Here is a 17,751-nt window from a genome sequence, read left to right as displayed (position 1 = left end):
GGTCCAATGCTCAAACCTATTTCTGAGAGGATCGTAATTATTAAGCTTTGAATAGACATCCTCTAGAGGTCACCTGTCGCCTAGCAACGTTTCAATAAGAGACCGGGGATATTTCAGGAAAGTATACTCAGAAATAAGACGATAAATTATTTTTTTACATAAACGGACCTTGAGTAATTAAGTTTTTTATGTTCCAAAGTTTAACTCACCTATATATTATTAATATATTGATTTAATATCCATAAAATACTAGCTGTCGCCCGCGACTCCGTCCGCGCGCAGTTAAAAAAAATAAATGAAAAATAGATGTTGGCCGATTCTCAGACCTACTGAATATGCTCACAAAATTTCATGAGAATCGGTCAAGCCGTTTCGGAGGAGTACGGTGACGAAAACTGTGACACGAGAATTTTATATATTAGATGTTATCATTATCCCACTAGCTATTATAAGCCAAATTAAGAAGAAAAAGGAAACACGAAAATTGGTTCAGTTCTACATTTAAAAAGATTATAAAAGATAGTGATATACTTACATGACAAAATATAGAAAAAACACACGCTTGTGTGTATTTGTAGCCGTACTACAAACAGCTATATACCTACATCCCCACTTATACATAAAGTTGCCTTTAAGGCTACGAGTGCTCGCCAAATATACGAGAAATTGAGGCGACAATACGAACAGCTGATTCGGTCCTCCCGGCGGGCTCGCTTCAAGGTCCTCCGGGCGGCGGAGGGTGGCCACCCACTCCCCATGTCCCGACCGAGGCACGGAGCACGCGCAAACTCACCCTCGTGCTAATCCCTCGGGACAAGAGTAGGTGCCGATAATTCAATATTTTTGATAGGAAAATATTAAATGAATTGTCCAATATCCTGTAGTTTTTAAGCATATGACACATAAAATAGACGTTTTTCACTTTATATACGTGAAGATATATGGTTTATGGTGAAATGAACAACGTGATACTGAATCCTTTGTTCTTGAAAAGTGGTAATGGTAGAAAGTATGTTTTTTTCGTCGACGATGTTAATAGTACCAGTTGAATATTCTTATTTTTACAGATCTAATTATTCATATTTGATGCAAAAACTCCTAAGATGTACCAACTTTATTATATAAAAAAAGATAACATGACAGAAATAGTGTTTTTCTACAAAGGAAGCTCCCCCTATAATCTTGATCGGCGTTTTATGTAATCCGGTACGTGGTAGGGAATGAGCAACGTGAATCCCTCCTCTTTGTTGTTGGCTACGTTTTACAAGAACCCGAAATACAACAAAAGCGACAATAAACTTGGTACAGAAATGCCGAGAGCTACTTTACTTCGGATGCGAGACGTACATCATACTAGATAACTCAGATTGTATCCTTTGATAAAATTACGCACGAGGCGAGGTTGCCGCTCGGTGCGCGGTCGCGGCGTTGCCGCTCCGCAAGCCGCCATTTGCAATTTAGATGGCGGGCCGCTGTTACGCCACACTCTCTCAAAATAAAAACAAAGTTGTTGGTTGTTTAGTTTATAAATGACGGCGGTGAGTTGGATGCGCATCACTAATAATATCGGAGCGCGTATTGATAACAAACTGCGATGAATTAAGACGATTGCTTTGTCTGTTAAAATTCTTAAAATATTTTGTAAGTATCGTTTGTGGCCTTAATAATGACCTTGAGTTTAACTACATTTACGATGTTTCGTAATGTATTTATAGCTTTATCAAGACGCGCATAGTATGATTTAGTAAGTATTCTGAATTACATCGACAAATCTAAACTGCGCATTTTTTATTATCGTTTAAATAATGTTGCAAAGCAGCGAGAACTCATGCCTGAAAAAAAATACATTATGTAAAAATACGAGTACTATACCAAGCCTAGGGTCTAGGACGGCTTTCTGTATAACTTCTTTTTGTTAAAACAAAATTTCTAAAAAACGATGTTTTTATATTCATGAATATTTTAAGATATACATCGTGAAAGTAGAGTGAATGTGGCAAAGATTACTTATTAAGTAGGATCGATAAAAATTCCATGACATGGTAGTTAAGTAAGTAAGTAGCCTTCGAAGTAATCAGAAACAATAAGAAAATTCATTGAAGTTTTGCAAGAAATCATTTCTGTTAGCACAGTACGTTAAAGTTACAAAAACTGCAAGAAAAATCTAGCTTACGCATACGTTTCCAACACATGTCAAAGGGAATACGAAATATTTTAATGAAAGTCCGAGAGTGCTCTGAGATGTTTTCTTTTAGTTATTCAAAAAGAATAGCTTATTAACTTCCACATAGAACTTAGACCTAAATTGCTTAAAAAATATACAATCTTACTAATATTATAAATGCAAAAGTTTTGATGGATGTTTATTTAAATCTATCTACGAAACGGCCCAACGGATCTTGATGAAATTTGGCACGAATGTAAAACATAATCTGGAAGAACACATATGTTACTTATTAAGGATTTTTTTTAAATCCGCGCAGACTGAGTCGCGGGCGATAGCTAGTCGTATATAATTGAAAAACCTTCTTTCAAGAACAACAATAAAACAAACATTATATTTAAATTAGGAAAAGTATTTATTTTAAGGTTCACTTTTAAAATAAATTATAAAATATTTTATAACATATAAAATATTTTATAAATGATATCAAGACACGCGGTCTGTCAATTGGCAATAAGACCACAAACTATGTTTTAATACTCGTTAGAGAGTAGGATTACGATCGTACAGATACATATTTCATAAATAAGTACTTGGAAAGTTATGGGAACACTAGACTGATGTTAGAATTGTTTTTGCAAATAGAAAATCATAGTTAGCTATAGTGAACTATGGCAATTATTAAAGTAGTGAACTACTTTGAAATAACATATGAAATTAAATACGTTCTTTTATTTTTCATTTTGACTAAAGTTTTATTAAAGTTAAATCTGAAATAAGAAAATAAATACTGTTAGGACTGTTGAGGGTAGCCACACAAAAGGTTTTATAAGGACGCATGCCCTGCTGCTCGTGGCAGTCTCTTTCCATCCGTCATTGCGGAACGTCTGACATTTTTGTTTACTTACGTTCGGTTTGAGTTTATACTACAGCGAGGATTCTTATGAAGTAGAGTTAAATTCATTATTTCGCTGTTAGTTTAATTCTTTTAAAATACTTTTGCATCAAATATCTTACAATACAATATCGAATGAGGTTAAATATAATTGTTAAATTAATATTGTACATAGGAATGAAATCAACACTCAACTGATTGCTTGAAAAACAAAATAATTAATCATAAATACTTCAGATAAACATTGGTCGTATTGGACTGTTTAAGTTGATATTATTTTTATTTAAAGGTCTTATAAAGTACAATTTAAGGCTACTTTCTTTTCGGCCAGAGTTATTGGTGCGGCTGAGAACCGGTCGCTGTGTCCAAGCGGACCTTAGCCAACATGGCGGATATGATAAACTGTTTTTAAATACATCAACTATACTGTGAAACTTTAATTAAAAAAATGAGAATATGATAAAAATTATAATTTTTTTGAGATACTCGCTATTTCGTAATAAGCAGTGAAAATAGATAAAATAGAAAATAGAACATCACTACCGTACCAACTTCTGCATATCCTCAGCTACTGGTACATTACGAAGTCACTTTATTTTATACATATATACTTACAATGTTTCAACGTATATGAAATCTCGGCCGTGTACAGTGGGGCATGGTGTCGGGTGGCGGGGTAGTGGGAGGGATAGAGGGGTAAAGGTAGGGAGGTATAGCCGTGTGTGTGCAGCGGTGGCCGGCTCGCATTACTCAGCCATTGCGGATGTAACAGTACACTTTCACGAAGCCCTGCCAGTAGCCATGTTAGCACCAACGTAAAAACTACTTTACAACTTGCGGTTGTATACATTCCGCCCGCTTCTACTCATCCATCTTGCCTTTAGGAAAACGTTCAGAACAATTAACGCTTTACTATGGTGAAAATAAGTAGGTATTTTAAAGAAGAAAAGCTTTGCTATTTCACATTTTAAAAGGATATTCTAATTAAGGTAGCATGTCAATGACTAGATATACTACTAGTGTTACTTAACCAGGTGACTGTACTTGAGAATGGCCACTTAAATAATTATCGAAACTTGTAATTTTCGCAAGCCAAACTTTTTCGGAAAACCAACAGTTCTACTCATATTAAAACTATATCATAAAAAATGGAAAATAACACATATATATAAACTTTAATTTGCTATAAATATTTGAACTAGAAAGACATATTTAATGAAAGAAGTGTTCCAAAGATCCAAACCATTTTTCGAAAAGTTGGTATTGTGAGCTATCCACCTATTCCTTAATGGTAACCAAAAATGTTTTTTTTATCACTTCTATAGACTAAATCTTCCATTAAAAATGTCGTGGACGTTTAATATTTATAATTAGCGAATAAAACTATGTCAATATAAAAAGGCACGTGTATAAATTGCCTTAACTAACAATTTATAGAAATACGCAATAGATATTCAGATTTCACGCAATATGCGAAATTGAAAACGTTTTGCGAAACGTAAATTTAAGCAATTTATATCTAAGTGAGCGCAATTACAAATATGACTGTCGTAAAATAAAATAATTATTTATAAACGCAGATAATTTCCTTCAATATACTGAAATTGAGGCGAAGTAATTTAAGCAATCTAAGCACTAAAGCAGTAAATTGAAGAGCGTAATAATCCCGTAGAGAAGTAACTTTCGATTTAAGATATAAATAAATGCGAGATTTGTAATAAAGAGCAAGAAGAATATAGTAAAATGAACATAGAATTCAAATATTATTTTGGAAGAGCGTTTCCCTAAACACATAGTATCATTACTATTTAGAAGGATATTACTTATACATACTAAATTTGGAGGATAACAGATCTTGAGAAATTCTGTGTACTGTTATTTTGTATCCTATTTAAATTTGGTTTATTCGATTTTAATTTACTAAATTCCAGTGATACCTAAGTAGGGTTGCCAGGTCGCCAAACCTAATAGCCGGTCAGACCAGCCAGTTTGGTAGAAAGGCCGGACACGACCGTCAGTCGACTCTCGTCGCCGGTGCTCGGCCACTCTCGTTTGCGAAATGTAAAAAGCCTAACAAAAGCCGGACAACCCGGACACCGTTTATTTTGGCCGGACACGCAATCAAAAAGCCTACCTAGCTCCGGCTTTACCCGGACGCCTGGCAACGCTATACCTAAGTAGCTTTAGTTAGCGAAAACATTAAGGTTTAAAACCTTGTCCACAGACCCCACGTGAGTGGGATAAGGCCAGGGAGATAATGCTCACACAATAGCTTTGGATATCTCAGTATACAGTATTTAGAAATAATTTTTTAAACGATTTAAAAGTAAGATTAACTATAAATATTTCACATATACAATGTAACAGTACAATGGTTGGTATGTCGCACACAAATAGACTATACGTGTGGCGCTACTGTTCCACATTTTTAAACACAAGGGTAGAGGAAGGCAGAGGAGTAGACAATGCAGTACTATTTCTAACAATCCACAGTGTCAGCACAATGTTCTGTCCGGTTTGTGATATTACTGCACTGCTCTACTGCACTATTCCACCCTCGTGTGATACAAGCAAGTTTTATTACCGGCGACCGCGAGCGCTGCCAAATGTTCTCATAGTGCGCAGTGAGTATGTTAAATATGAAAGTTGATGGCCTCTATTATATTTTAATTCCTTAGCTATAAAGAAGCTATACTGCGCCTTTCTAATAATATAAATTCTTAAGTATTTTTTTGCGTGAAAGATATTCAACATGTATTGAGATAGACATGTCCTGTCGTACAAGAAATCCACAACATGTTACCCATGTGAAGCGAAAAAAGCAAATGATAAAAGGATTTTTTTTTTAATAAGAGCGGATTTGGTTCATATGAATCTCGTTGCAATGCTTATATTAGTGCAGTTTGTTTGAAATGAAAGTAGCATTTGCTACTATTCGTCCATTTCCCAAGTTTCCAAAAAATTCTTAAGCCCCGAATTTATACAAAGTTCTGTGGATTCGGCCACTAACCTTTAACAAAACGTAATCTTAAAAGGGTTGGCTACCCTCCGGTAGGGTCTGACGACGGTCGCATCTTATAAAAACCACGAGAGCTTTATCAGACCCGGTCCCTTTGCTCCTCAAAAGAGTTGGGATAAGCAAGAAAAATGGTACTGGAATCTAAAAATCTAAAATTTATTTATCAGAGTAAACTTATTTTAGTAATAAAATTAAAAAAGCCGCTTTTAGATTTGATCTTCTACAATTACAAATTAAATTAAGTAAAAAGGATTATAAAGTCTTTCTTGACGTCTAAATTTTGAGAAAATATTAACAAAAATGTTTAGACAGTTTTCCAAAAGGACAAAACTGATATACGAACTCATTTACAAATATAAGCAATAGGTTTTTAACATAACTCTAAAACAGATAGACCTAAAAATCTTTACATAAAAAAGTCAACGTACTCCGAATATTTCACAGTAAGATTAATTAAAATTCGTATCACATATCGTCACTATATTTACGAGTAGTCAAAGCATTGCCTAATGTTATATGTATTGCGTCACATCGACCGCAAAAAAAAACAGTTCCCAGAATGTTATTTCTCAGTAATGTCTCCCGCGGTACCCACGCGTCGCGTGACATCTCCAAAATACTGTTATACGATGTCTTGGGAACTTTCCGCATTGTTTTATGAATAGAGTAAGTTTGTTTCTTTTTAGGACTTTAGAAATTAGAGACACGGTAATAAGTGTGGATTTTTTTGTGTGAAAGAACATATGCGTAAGAAGGTAATAAATTAAAGAGTACATGCTGTGCCAACACAACTTTTTTGTTGTCATAAATTGTCTGTGATTCTTAAAGTGATTAAAATAGACTTACTGGAATCCACGGAAGATCCGGCGAGGTTGTACGATGGAGGGGAATAATAATTAATATCTTTTTAATAAACTTAATTATCACTTTTTTAAATCCAGCTTTGATAATATTTGTGTTTTGTAAAGTTATCTGTAAATTGCCGACTTTTATTTCACAAGTGTTGCTCTGTAGGTAATCTTTTGGTATCAATATTTTTAATTTAAACAAATATTTTGCTTAGTAACTAACGATAACAATGTGCTGTCACGACCTTTAATCTATTCGGGTAGGCAAGAAAATAAAATATTATGGCACAACTTAGTAATAAGTTATAATTAGCCTGTGTTCTTCCAGACTATGTTCTACACCTATGCCAAATTTCATCTAGATCCGTTGAGCTGTTCTGGAGATACCTTAAAGAAACATCCATCCATCTAAACATTCGCATTTATAATACTAGTATGGCTAGCTTTCTTTGCTAGGTCTCGACGTTTCAACAGATTAGAGCCGTTTTAATATATTGTTTTATAACTCGGTTTTGTCTGTATGTTTGTATATATTTAGTGCACAGGGTCAGCCGGGAGTTATTACCAAGAAAACCCAGTGTGAGGCGCGGTATCGATCGCACCGAGCCTCGTCTGTCGCGCCATTCCAGCCGCAAATTACGACATACTTTCATACCGAGCCTAAACTTTGAAAATGTCTAGGATATTAATAAATAGTAATTGAAACACTTGTATGATGTGTTTGCATTCAAGTAAACTTCTATAGAATTTATCTTAAAAAAAACGTTTTATCTTACAAACTAATTGAATGAATGGTATTTTACGGTTGTATTGAAGAGCGGCAACACCGCGTGGCGCCCGCACCGCAGCGCACGGAGCGGCAACGTGGCGCCAACGTATCCGACGGGGCGGCAACGTCGCGCCCGCACCCGTACCGCACGGCACGGCAACGCCGCGCACTGATTCAGCACTACTACAGAACACATTCAGATTGGAGTCGGAGAGATTACATCGGATTTATTATTATTACTCTAGCTTGCAACTTGTACTTTTAATTTCAAAGGGACCTAGCACGGTTTGTAACACGATTACTGCTACCTACATTTTTTTACACCATAAAAACGCTTTATATACCATTACGATCATTAATCGAATAGAAACGCATTTTTTCACGATTTAATCCAGGCCAATTAATCAAGTGAATTTGGATTATAGCTAACATAACTATGACAGATCGTTCCATGCAAATAGACGCAATTGTCTGCAAATACTGTGCATTGTAAAAGTGAGAAGTAAATAGCCAAACTGAATTATCGGCGGAATGCTAATTAACGTAGATAAGACGGCTTTGTGCGCCGCTGCCGTATCGCACTCCTATGAAAACAACACGATTTGATAATTTCTCTTTGTTCGATAACATTTAACGATAAAACGTTGTCTCTGGTACAACTAGGACGTTGTAAGGTCATCATATAAGGTAAATATCAGCTGTAACACGTCTGTGTAAACACCACAGGGGGAACCTAAACCTTACGTAAAACGATCATAAATATAGCGTGTGTTTAATGCGTACTAATAATTTGTCAAACAAATTTAAGGTACATGTATGTAGAATCTACTATAAGACATGACTAATTTACCTTCACGAGCGTCAAATACACCGAAAGAAATAAATTTCCTCTATTATACTAATAATATAAATGCGAATATTTAGATGTGAATGGATAGATGATTGTTAGAAGGTATCTCCAGAACGACTCAACAGATCTCGATGAAATTTGACATAAACGTAGAACATAGTCTGGAAGGACACATAGGCGAACGGAGTAGCGGGCGACAGCTAGTTATACATAAAGAACTTTGGAAACACTAACTAAATAATAATAGTTGACATTAAAAGAAATTACCAACACGCGTGGTTACACGGGTGGTGGCATAACCGCTAGAAGACCTTGAACTTTCCAATAAAACACTAGATGTCGCCCGTGAATCAATGAGCGCGGAATTAAAAAAACTTAATTAGTAGCCTATGTGTTTTTCCAGACTATATTTACATCTATGCTGCAGTTCTGGAGATACCTTGTAATAAACATCCATACATCCAAAAATTCGCATTTATAATATTAGTAAGATGTGTAATGTAATTTGAGGCAAATGTGTGTGAAGTCAGGTTATATTGTTAGCGCGTAGTATATAATCAAATTAGTCATTTATTACGAACTGTTACGTTGCGATTGCTTTATCGATGTCGTTGAACCATTTGTAATGAAATTTACATTTAACCTCTTTGTTCTAGATTTGTTATGACTAAAATAGTTTAGTAGTTGCGAGTGCATAAATCACAAATAGGTATAAAAGAAATAATTAGTTATTTCTACTGAAATTTCGAAATTGGAATACTGAAAAAGCATCTGTCTTTAGTTATATTTAAAAAGTTTTAAATTCTCTTTGTGAATTCGTTATACTGTTCTATGTGATTATAAAGGTGGGTATAGACTAGAGCATTTACTTGTAACAAAACAACGAGCTTTTCACGAACCAGACGTGCTTTGGAAACTATGCTTTTACCTGTATCATATCATTCGTTAAAACGTTACATTACATAGAAATGCTTGAGAAAATGCTCTAGTGTATATTCACCTTAAGAGCGTTATATTAAAATGTATCTGTCCACGAGAACTTTTCTGTAAACACATTTTAATTTGGAAATTAAAAACAAACAAGTGATAATTACAAAAACATTAACGTGTAATTCCACTGCCTTAACATATATCAAAAGATATTTCTGGTTTTTTAAAGAGCATAAATATACAAAATAAGACAGTGAAAGTTCAGTTTTATACAAGTATATTTTTTCAGTTTTCTTAGTGTTAAAGATGGCTGGTTATTGTCAGTCTAGGTGATTTGCGTATTCATTGTAAAACATGTTGCGTATGTCATGTGCAAGCCGCATGAAGATGCTGATCTAAGGCCGACAATGCGCCGGATGTGCATTGTGCGAGCCACGTAGCAAAAACGTCTCCCCACACTAGTGATGTACATGTTATGTGTGTTATCGTATATCGATAGAACATTACATTCTTGTTTGAACATAATAACTGCAATTTAAAATACCTATATATTACCAATTTAATATTAAATATCTATCGAACATAAACAAGTTAAACATAAAGAGTAATTTAGTAACATTAATAACTAGCCTTTATAAGAAAACGAAAACAAGTATTGAATCAGTATAAATGTAAAGAAACTTTAGGAATAACAAAATGTTGGTATTTTTTATAGTTATTATTTAAAGAAAAACTTGCTGTTGCCCGCGACTCCGTCCGCGCGTATTTAAAAAAAAACTTAATAGGGGTATGAAAAATAGATAGTAGCCGATTCTCAGACGTACTGAATACGCATATAAAATTAACTAACATTGTGACATGGAAATTTTATATATAAGATTTAAAAAAAAACATGTAAGCACTTCACATCATTATTGAAAATAAATAACAAATTTGAAAGGCCCATATCTGATTAGACACAATTATTCATCCTTATTAAAAGCTAAATTAGAATAGCTAGTATGAATATTTCGTTACTTTAAAGGATGTTTCACATCCCTAGTCGATGACTTCCAAGAGATGCGGTATATGGAAATAGCTGCGAAGGGACTATCATAATAATTACATTGCCCGCTGTTCTAACAATTTGCAAACTGCAATATGCAGACGTAGACTACCTGTTTATCCCCAACAATAATCAAATTATAACTTATTCCCTTCTAAATAATGGAGCTTTTTCATTGTTTAAATAACAAGTTTTAAAATCGACACTTATGAGTAAAACATTTAAAAACACTTTTCTTTGACCATAAAAGCAATCCTAAGTATATTAAAAATGTCTTAAAAATATCATGACAAGAGAAGGCTGGACATGTTGCTAGTAATTATTAAAAATGCAGACATATAAACGTATACTAATAAATAATAACTTCTTGAATTTGTAGATATTTCTTTGGTGTTATTAATAATATTTCATATTACATCATGTTCAACTTCCCAATGTCAGGACCTGATCTATTCCAGGTAGATATGTTTTTTTTTAACAATTTAGACGTGTGTTATATTCGCCGGTTTTCAGAACCGGTTCCGTACAGCCAAACCATATTCCCCTTGACAACAAGACAACATTTTGTAAAATTATACATATTTATAATTATTAAAGTTTCTTTGTGAACTATGGAGATAGTTTACATTAATTATTGTTAAAATAGATTTATTTTATAGCAAAGCGTATACTTTGTATATAATTTTTATTCGAAGAATAGTAAAACAAATCTAAAAAACGAAAATAGTACTAAAATTATGTTTGGTCGACAAATACAGAACCAAAAAGTAATAATTTGTTTTATAAAAAAATTACTATTATTAGCAACTGTAACGAACCCAGACCTTGTAACAAGAACTCGAAAACAAGACATCGAAGGCATAAGATAAATATTCCAACAAATAAACCATAATAAAACGTGTTTGTTGCCCTCAATTGTATAAGAATAACTTAAAGTCGTCAACAATATCCTCCTGGCATTTAGATTTATTAAAGCGAAACGCACGCTTAGCGAATGTCATATAGAACTTCGTACCAGGAAGGACGACCTCAAGAATGCTGAAGTCCGCAATTAAGCTATAAACAACAGCGCGGGAGAATTTAGCCGCGCGGAGGAAAAAAAGCGCGCGTCGCGGCCCGTCGCCCGGGAAGTGGGTCGAGCCGGCAACGCCGCCTAGCGGTTCGCACGGAGCGGCAACGTCGCACCCACATACATACCACGCGTTGTTTTCACAATTTTCGTTGTTTTGGTCGTAATTATGGCAACTGTAGCTTTGCGGATAATAAACGTAATTAATAAAGCAAGTTTATGTGCATTATTAAAATGTTATCTTACATTTTCAATGGCAACACGGGCACTCCTTACAATTACGTCACTTGTATGTCACATTGATAACATTTTTTGTCACACAAAAGGAAATGTTACACATTATTTTATTGTAATTCTAATGTTGTTTTTGTAATTGTATTTCGAACATTTTTATTCTTGAATCACTCGATAGGCATCCAGTTTAATAACAGCATAATCTTCTTTTGACTTTTTCTTCTAATTTTACCAATATTTACATCTTTTTCATCACTGGTGTAGTAACAAGTTGTAAAGCTCTCTCAAAGTTGTATCATGGCAACAATAAACAAGTCTGAACAATTATAGATCTATCCTACAGCTCTTGGGTCACGCCCACGTTGCCTCGCAATCTGTGAATCTGAAGTAAAACAAAATAGTTAACGTTCGAAAACTACAGATCCTCGTTAATTTTTTAACCATAGACTCTTATAATGTGGAATCTACTAAGGGAATTTATTGTAGGTACTGTTTGCAAGTGTAAGTGTCTAGTGAAAAGTTTTAACGGATTGGTTATCAGCTAGGCCCTTCGAACACAAGGTAATATGAATTTTTGTAAACAATCGATTTTAGTCGTTTTCGGTTCGTCTTTGTCTGTTTCTCAAGATCGTCGTGAAAAAAGTCGCTGCAATTTTCAAAATGGCGGAATAAATCTATACATTTAGTGGTTATGCTTCCACAAATTGATTAGACGATTCGCGTCGACAATTCAAAGTTTTGTGTATGAAGCTCGCGCAACGCGGGTGTCACGAAGCAGCCATACAATATTAGTTTCGACGATGTATATTGCCTTGAGTACGAAGGGCCTAACTGAATGTATAAACTACAAGACTATCCGTTAGTTTCTGAGACCAAAATCTTTGTATAAAATATATCGTCATCCCTGTCAATGTTTTTGACAAAACAGAGATAACAATATATTTTTGACAGATAACGTCGTTGCCAAATTCCATGGGCGTCGGATCAAATAATTTTAGGCAGTCCGCTGCTCGTTTGCCCCCTTCTCTTATAAAAAAAAAAAAATTTTGGTCGCAGGTACTTACAGTATATTCGTTAAATCTTGACATGTTCCAAATTCAAATTTTGTTCGAATGACCATTTTAAAAAATTATAATAAATGCAATAGAAAACAAGTTTACAATTGTCATAAACGACTATTTATATTGTGTTGAATAAAATATTAGAGAATAGGTTTTTAACTTATCCAATAAACATTAATGTCTCGTTTCACCTCATAAATTTTGTAGTAACGTATTGTTATGACATGATATATTACAGTAATTTTCACCATACACAACACCTACACTAATATTAATATACATACATATTACTATGTATTAACTTGATAAAATACCAATCTTTGTAAAAGTTAATAAATTTTACCACCATATTTTACGTCCACTTTTTTTTTATTGTTAAAAATTCGTTAGCTTACATAATTAAAAAGGACCATGACGTTGTTACATTTTGGCGTGACATGAAAAGTGCATCAAACTACAAAAAGGTTCTATTACTGTACAGAGTATAAAAAAATAAAAGCAGAACGGCAGCATCGCGCACTTAACGCGAGCTGGCAACGTCGCGCCACCGACCTGATTTGCAAAAAAAAATAGAATAAACCACAGCTGGCCTAGTGGAAAGTATACCTAAGTCGATAAGTAATCCGGTTATAGTCGGTTATAGACGAGAAAAATATATTTAACAAATAAATGTTTTTGTGTTATCTATCAAAACCAGGTCCAAACTTGAACAGCAAGCTATAAATATTACCTATAATTTCTACTTCAGACAAAAAATAGTAAATCTGTAATCTCTACCAGCAACCAGAGCTTTGGCAAATTAATTGTAACTCTGTATTTTTTGAAGGTTATAACGAGGACAATCGTTTTTAAGTTAAATCTCACAAAAAGGTTTCTTGAAAACATAAAAAGGGTCGCATAAAAGATTTAGCGACGTTTATCTCGAGGTCATCGCTCTCTGAAGATACTCAGCATTTATAACCGATACGATAAAAATTGTATTTTAAATTGATTCCAAAATTCACTTAAAGAAACTTAATGTTCTGTAAAGTCGTATAAGGAAATCTCCTGACATTTACGATATAAGTTTTGTATAGAAAGTACACAAAAAACAATCGTAAACAAAGTTGTTTTGATGTAAATAAAGCTTACGCCCACAAGCAAAATAATGGCCATTTATGTACTTTTACTTCTGCATTTACTACAATACTCTATCTTCTGTTTTACTGTTATTCTATCTCTTTACTACAAGTAAAAATTCTTTCCATTAGTGAGGATTTTGATGAGATGTTTACAAAACAAACGGTAAGACAGTCCGGTGACTATAAAGGTTTTATTAAATTGCCCGCAAATGACAGTTGCCTGGTTAAGATAACTGAAGTTTAGACTGTTGTAAACAGGAAAATCGTAAGTTTAATGTACACTCCGAAGACAAGGCAATTAAAATTACTGTAGTTGTTTCTTAATGTTTCTCACAAACCGTTGGTGCCAGAGACTATCTCTTTATAAGAACAAAGATGACAATATGTTTTAAACGGGGATTTTTGTCTCAGAAAAAAAAAACGGTAAAACAATATGGCTTCCGGGTTCCATTATTCGAGTGCATGTTTTCATGAGTTGAAAAATAATTTTATCCGACGAAGAAAAAAAAATCAATGTAAATAAAGAGGGAGAGTATGAATATCCTCTATAATACTGGGGGTAATTTTTAAAATACATTAGTAGTTTAGACGTATTCATGTTTACGTAGAGTTTAGCAGTATCAAAAAAGGGACTAGGGCATCCTTATGACAGGTTTTATATTTTCGCGATCAGGCTATTCGACGACTGAACGACGCGGCGCGCTTGCATGCGTCTGGTACGCAATGCAGCCGCGCGCGACTGTCGCAGTGGGCGGGCATCGGGCAACGTACACCGCAAGTCGCAGCGCGCCTGCCCACTACGACACGACACATCAGTCGCGACGCGTCGCCGCCGCTGAGTGCCCGTTGCGTTTTTTCCGTCGCACTATCATGGCCGATCCCGACGTAATATCAAACTTCAGTCCCTTAGTACTTATAGAGGAGGTTAAAAAACGACCTGGATTGTACGAACCGGACCATCCCAGAGACCGTCTAGAAAGACTAAAGTTATGGAAGGAAGTCGGGGCTGCTTTATTTCCTAATTGGAATACTTTCAACAAAGCGACAATGTATCATGCAGGTATTATAAAACTTTGGAAACATTTTTGGTCGAAAATTAAAATAAAAATGATAATTTAGAGGTTTATTAATGGACAATATTTGTGGCTTATCATTTTTAGAAGTAATTTTTATTTAACCAATCGGAGAAAATATGTTTATTTTATACTGCGTTAGAATAAATTGTAAATAATAATTAAAAACTTGTATCTAATAAAATGTATAATGCGTTATGCCATGTTACAAAACATACGTATTGTTCACAAAGTAGTAGGGGCTTTAATTATTTCTCTATTTTATTTATTTAGCTATTGTAACTATCAACTAAAAGTCAGCATTGCGATGTAGTCTTCGCATAGATATCTAATAAGTCTATGCAATCTTAGATATCACAATTATATATTTACTTTGTAATAAAACCACTTTAGTTATGTCTTAAATGACTGGAATCTTATATATAAAATTCTTGTGTCACAGTTTTCGTTCCCGTACTCCTCCGAAACGGCTTGACCGATTCTCATGAAATTTTGTGAGCATATTGAGTAGGTCTGATAATCGGACAACATCTATTTTTCATACCCCTATTAAGTTTTTTTAAATGCGCGCGAACGGAGTCGCGGTCAACAGCTAGTAATTTTCATAAAATTCATCATTCATCAGGCAAAAAAATCTTTTTAAACATTAATTTACTTATGTATATATATATAAAGCTTAGTTTCTTCTGTGTAATCAGTTTTGTTATTTACTTAGCGCTTTTTATCGTAGTCGTGACTGCAAAGATTCAAGGTCACAGAATCTGAAGTCTTAATTAGTACGTCGGATTGTCTAAAAAAAACGTTGCTAATATCGCAAATTAAAAAAAAACTGCTCAATTAGTAAAGAATTTATTCATTCCTTTTTAAAACTATAAAATGGTCTTTTGTTATTCTTAGAGCTAAATAGATTGATTGATTGATTCTCTTTTAGAGAAAAACTTTTTACTAATTTAACCTTGAACTACATAAACGAACAAAATTAACTGTGGCGGCGGACATTGCACTATTTTATATTTAAATCGGAAATATTCTGTTTGATCGATATAGTAGAACAGTATCACTTGAAATTCTATCTCAGAGTCCCAAAAATGTTTTTGATTTAGCCAAATTAGCTTAAAGATGTACAAGTTCATAGTTTACAGATTTAGTACAATAAAAAACTGATCTGTCCTCTCTTTCCTTCTGTATTAATATTGAGTGAATAAGAAGGACAAATAGATCAGTGTCAGTATAGTCCTACAGATCCAGAGGAAGTGGCGGTCACTGCGGGACGCGTACAACAGGGAACTACGATCACGTCGCTCCGGAGTCAGGGTGCACAGGCGTGTGTACATATATTTCAAGAAGATGACTTTCCTCGGCGGATTTGAAGGCTCCGTGAGTGAGGAGTAAGTTATATCAACTATAGTTTCTGTAATAAAACCCTACTTAGTACGACATGGAGATAATTTGAATAATTAAGAGTATAACGCCGTACCCTAGACATTATCTGCATATATGTGAAAAAAATTACTCAACCTGAGAAAGTACAGCGATCGATATGTGAGGATTAGTGTTGAATTTGTTTTACTTGAGTAATTTCATAATGATTTAAGCAGCCCTTAGTGCAGTTTTTTTTTAATCAGGGACTCTTATCGGTCACTTTAGAATGGATATGGTATTGGACAAAGAACCGTCTGATATAGTAAATCTATATAATTATAAATACGAATTAGTTTAAGATACGATATCCCTTATCGTAATCTTAATTTCACATCTTTTTAATCAATTAAGATAAAGACGCGGCTTCCACTGCTGTTCTTAGTCACATAAAGTATGCAAGACATTTTATAAAACTTGCAGCCTCGTAATGGATTTTTTATCGCAACTCGGGCGAATACGATAAGATGACTTTGCGATTAAAAGAAAAGTCCGCATTAAAATTACATCAGTTCTGGAGAAATTTCAAATTTTATATTTAAAATTATTACTGTTGCAGTAATTTGCAAAAGATTCAAATTATTTTCGTAAGATTTAATTTCATCAGTCCGTTTTGTTTCAAATTTTTATAACCCTGAACATCTATTAATTCATTGGTAATCATCTTTACATTAAAAAGTAAGTTTATTTTTTTGTCCAGTGACAGTATGGTTAACGAAACCCCGACAGAAAACGATCCGTTCAACGAGACCTTTAGTCCTTTAAGTCGAGAGTCAAGAAAAAGGAAAAAGAAAGCACCTGTCTCCAATTCTGATGAAAGTCAACCTCCCGAGGAGTTCGAAATGCCAGTCTTCAACAACGTGGAAGTACCTAACGACATCGAATCAGACGCTGACAAATTATTCCTGTTATCATTCGTGCCTGAAATGAGGCAATTGCCTTCTAACATCAAAATGTGGACACGTGCCCAGATCGCAAATATAATGCAAGAAGCTGTCTCCTGTCATTATAGTAACCTAACACCTGGGACTTCGACGGAGCGAAGTGTCACAGATGTTAAACTACAAAGAAATGACAGTATTGAATGATGGTTATTTATTTATTTGCTCTCACGTAATACTTTTTATAAAGATTATATAGTATTTTCACTAATAAACTACAGGTTTTCGTTAAATAATGTTAGGAATATCTAATATTAAGTAGTATGTTGTATTTTGATCGTATAATTTATAAAATAAGTGCGGTGAAATAAAT

The 17,751-nt window shown here is 34.2% G+C and overlaps 2 protein-coding genes across 3 annotated transcripts in view; one reads left to right on the top strand and one right to left on the bottom strand.

Annotated features, from left to right (window-relative positions):
• LOC123722192 (nuclear receptor corepressor 1) overlaps positions 1 to 17,751 on the bottom strand; it is a 96,610-nt gene that overhangs the window by 48,779 nt on the left and 30,080 nt on the right. The window lies entirely within an intron of this gene.
• LOC106712992 lies at positions 14,586 to 17,735 on the top strand. Its single transcript, XM_045683261.1, has 3 exons — positions 14,586 to 15,065; positions 16,313 to 16,466; positions 17,198 to 17,735. The coding sequence occupies exons 1-3, from the start codon at positions 14,651 to 14,653 to the stop codon at positions 17,583 to 17,585; spliced, it is 957 nt and encodes a 318-aa protein (XP_045539217.1). The 5' UTR covers positions 14,586 to 14,650; the 3' UTR covers positions 17,586 to 17,735.

The sequence above is a fragment of the Papilio machaon genome, chromosome 21, assembly GCF_912999745.1.
Source record: "Papilio machaon chromosome 21, ilPapMach1.1, whole genome shotgun sequence".
Taxonomy (NCBI): domain Eukaryota; kingdom Metazoa; phylum Arthropoda; class Insecta; order Lepidoptera; family Papilionidae; genus Papilio; species Papilio machaon.
This window is presented reverse-complemented; position numbering and strand designations above follow the sequence as displayed.

What these genes read in the sequence shown, in the direction of transcription:
- LOC106712992 (XM_045683261.1), top strand. Translation starts at nt 14,651, where the DNA reads ATGACAGGTTTTATATTTTCGCGATCAGGCTATTCGACGACTGAACGA. An exon ending in AGCGACAATGTATCATGCAG is followed by an intron (nt 15,066 to 16,312) that starts GTATTATAAAAC and finishes GTGTCAGTATAG; the next exon opens with TCCTACAGATCCAGAGGAAG. An exon ending in GAAGGCTCCGTGAGTGAGGA is followed by an intron (nt 16,467 to 17,197) that starts GTAAGTTATATC and finishes TTTTTTGTCCAG; the next exon opens with TGACAGTATGGTTAACGAAA.